Source organism: Chrysochloris asiatica, unplaced genomic scaffold (assembly GCF_000296735.1).
Source record: "Chrysochloris asiatica unplaced genomic scaffold, ChrAsi1.0 scaffold00031, whole genome shotgun sequence".
Taxonomy (NCBI): Eukaryota; Metazoa; Chordata; class Mammalia; order Afrosoricida; family Chrysochloridae; genus Chrysochloris; species Chrysochloris asiatica.
This window is the reverse complement of record NW_006408549.1, coordinates 7,670,054-7,671,748: the sequence shown is the minus strand read 5'-3', so window position 1 is coordinate 7,671,748 and position 1,695 is coordinate 7,670,054. Positions and strand designations below refer to the sequence as shown.

The 1,695-nt window shown below is 51.2% G+C and overlaps 1 protein-coding gene across 1 annotated transcript in view; it reads left to right on the top strand.

The window, feature by feature from the left end:
- Positions 1-1,060: 1,060 nt before the first annotated feature.
- The window catches only part of NDUFAF6 (NADH dehydrogenase (ubiquinone) complex I, assembly factor 6), a 73,940-nt gene continuing 73,305 nt past the window's right edge, over positions 1,061-1,695 (top strand). The window contains exon 1 of the mRNA XM_006859206.1: positions 1,061-1,227. Coding sequence (XP_006859268.1) covers positions 1,061-1,227 — 167 coding nt within the window. The remainder of the gene's footprint in view (positions 1,228-1,695) is intronic.

Sequence of the window (1,695 nt, the reverse complement as noted above, 5' to 3'; positions counted from 1 at the left end):
TTCACTATGATAAATACACTTTTTGAAGGACCTAGAGAGCCTGGTGTGGGGCTGTAGGATAAGCACTGAACTGCTAACCGCAATGCCAGCAGTTCATAGACAACAACTGAGTCATAAGCCACTCGGCACAGCACAACAAGGACCTAGAGCATCAGGTTTAAATTGAGTATTTTCCCATTTCCTGGAGTTTCACACTGGATCATGGAGACTTAAAAGAGGAGATTCCAGCCTGTGGCCTGGCCTTCTTTTCCCATTCAAAACAGAACTTTAGAGTAATATATATCTGTTTCTTTGACTATAGACAAGTCACTTAACAAGCCTGTGTCCATATTTGTAAATCAAAGACTATTTAAAGGGTTGTGATGAGGAATATAAATAATATAAATACTTGGCCATCTGAGGGATCAGATTTTATTCAGTTTCTGCAGTGTGCTAGGGATTGGCATCAGGGACAAGGCAGGGAACAAAATATGCCCTAGTCCTCAGGAAACTTGAGTTGTGGTGGGAGAGCCAGTCAACAAGCTGGTAAGCTACAGGTGGTGGCTGGCATTGGCTTAAGGTGTTGTTCCTCTAAAGGATCTCTGTGTTCTCCTGCACATGCAAGGCGGTCAGTGGCTGTCAGTGGCATTTGGGAAGGTGTAGGGAGGGTGTTTGGTGGTCATGATGCCTAGGCATCCAGATATGACAAACTTCTGTCTCATGCGCACCCCAAATGCCAAGAGCGCCCGTACTAAGCAACACAGTAAAGTGTTCTGTTGTCATTGGAGAATTTGGGGTACAGGGGTGGCAGGATGGAATTTGGCAGTTACCTCTTTCAGAAACGGGCACTCATCACCTCTCCTAGATATTCAGAGGTCAACCAGGAAGGCCACACTAGGTTGTGCTTTCCAGGATGAGCACGGCGGTGGCCCAGGTGAAATGGACCACAGCGACACCTAGCTCTTCACAGAGCTGCCTCTCGAGAACGGCTTTCTGCAGCGGAGAGGTGGGCGAACTTGACTGGAGGAGGCGTGGCCGGACGCCGAAGGCGCGGGGTCAAAGGACACGCGGCGCCGGTGTCATGGCGGCCTCCACTCTGGCTTCGGCGTGGGGCCCGCTACGGCTTAGCGCCCTGGGTCTGTGCCGCCAAAAGCGGCTCCCGGAGCTCGCGGTGTCCGGGCGAAGCGTCGCCGCAGTGAGCGGACAGGGAGCGTCGGGCACTAGCCTGTACTGCATGGAGTTGCTGCGGTGAGCGAGTCCGGCCTCCTGGCGGCGGGAGGTCGGGGAGCCGCTCCTCTAGCCCGCTGGCCTGGCAGACGCTGAGTCCGGCGGGCGCCGGTGCGAGTGTATGCTGGGGGAGAAGTAGCAAGAACATTGCCACGGGTCACCTTTTTTTGGGGTTTCTTTTTGTGCCAGTTTTTGGTTTTCCCACGATTGTCACCTTGCCTGAACCATAATTTTAGCCTATTTAAGCCTTTTTTCAAGCATAGGTTTGTTTTGTTTTGTACTTTGGCCAGTAATTAATTTTAATGGCAATAGTAACTGAGCCCTTCCGATTTGTCAGTCATTATTTAAAGTAGTTTGTTGTTTATTGCCATCGATTCGGTACCGACTCATAGCAACCCTATGCACAGCAGAACGAAACACTGCCCGGTCCTGGGGCCAATCTCACAATTGTGCCACGCTTGAGTCCATCGATGCTGCCACTTTGCCAAT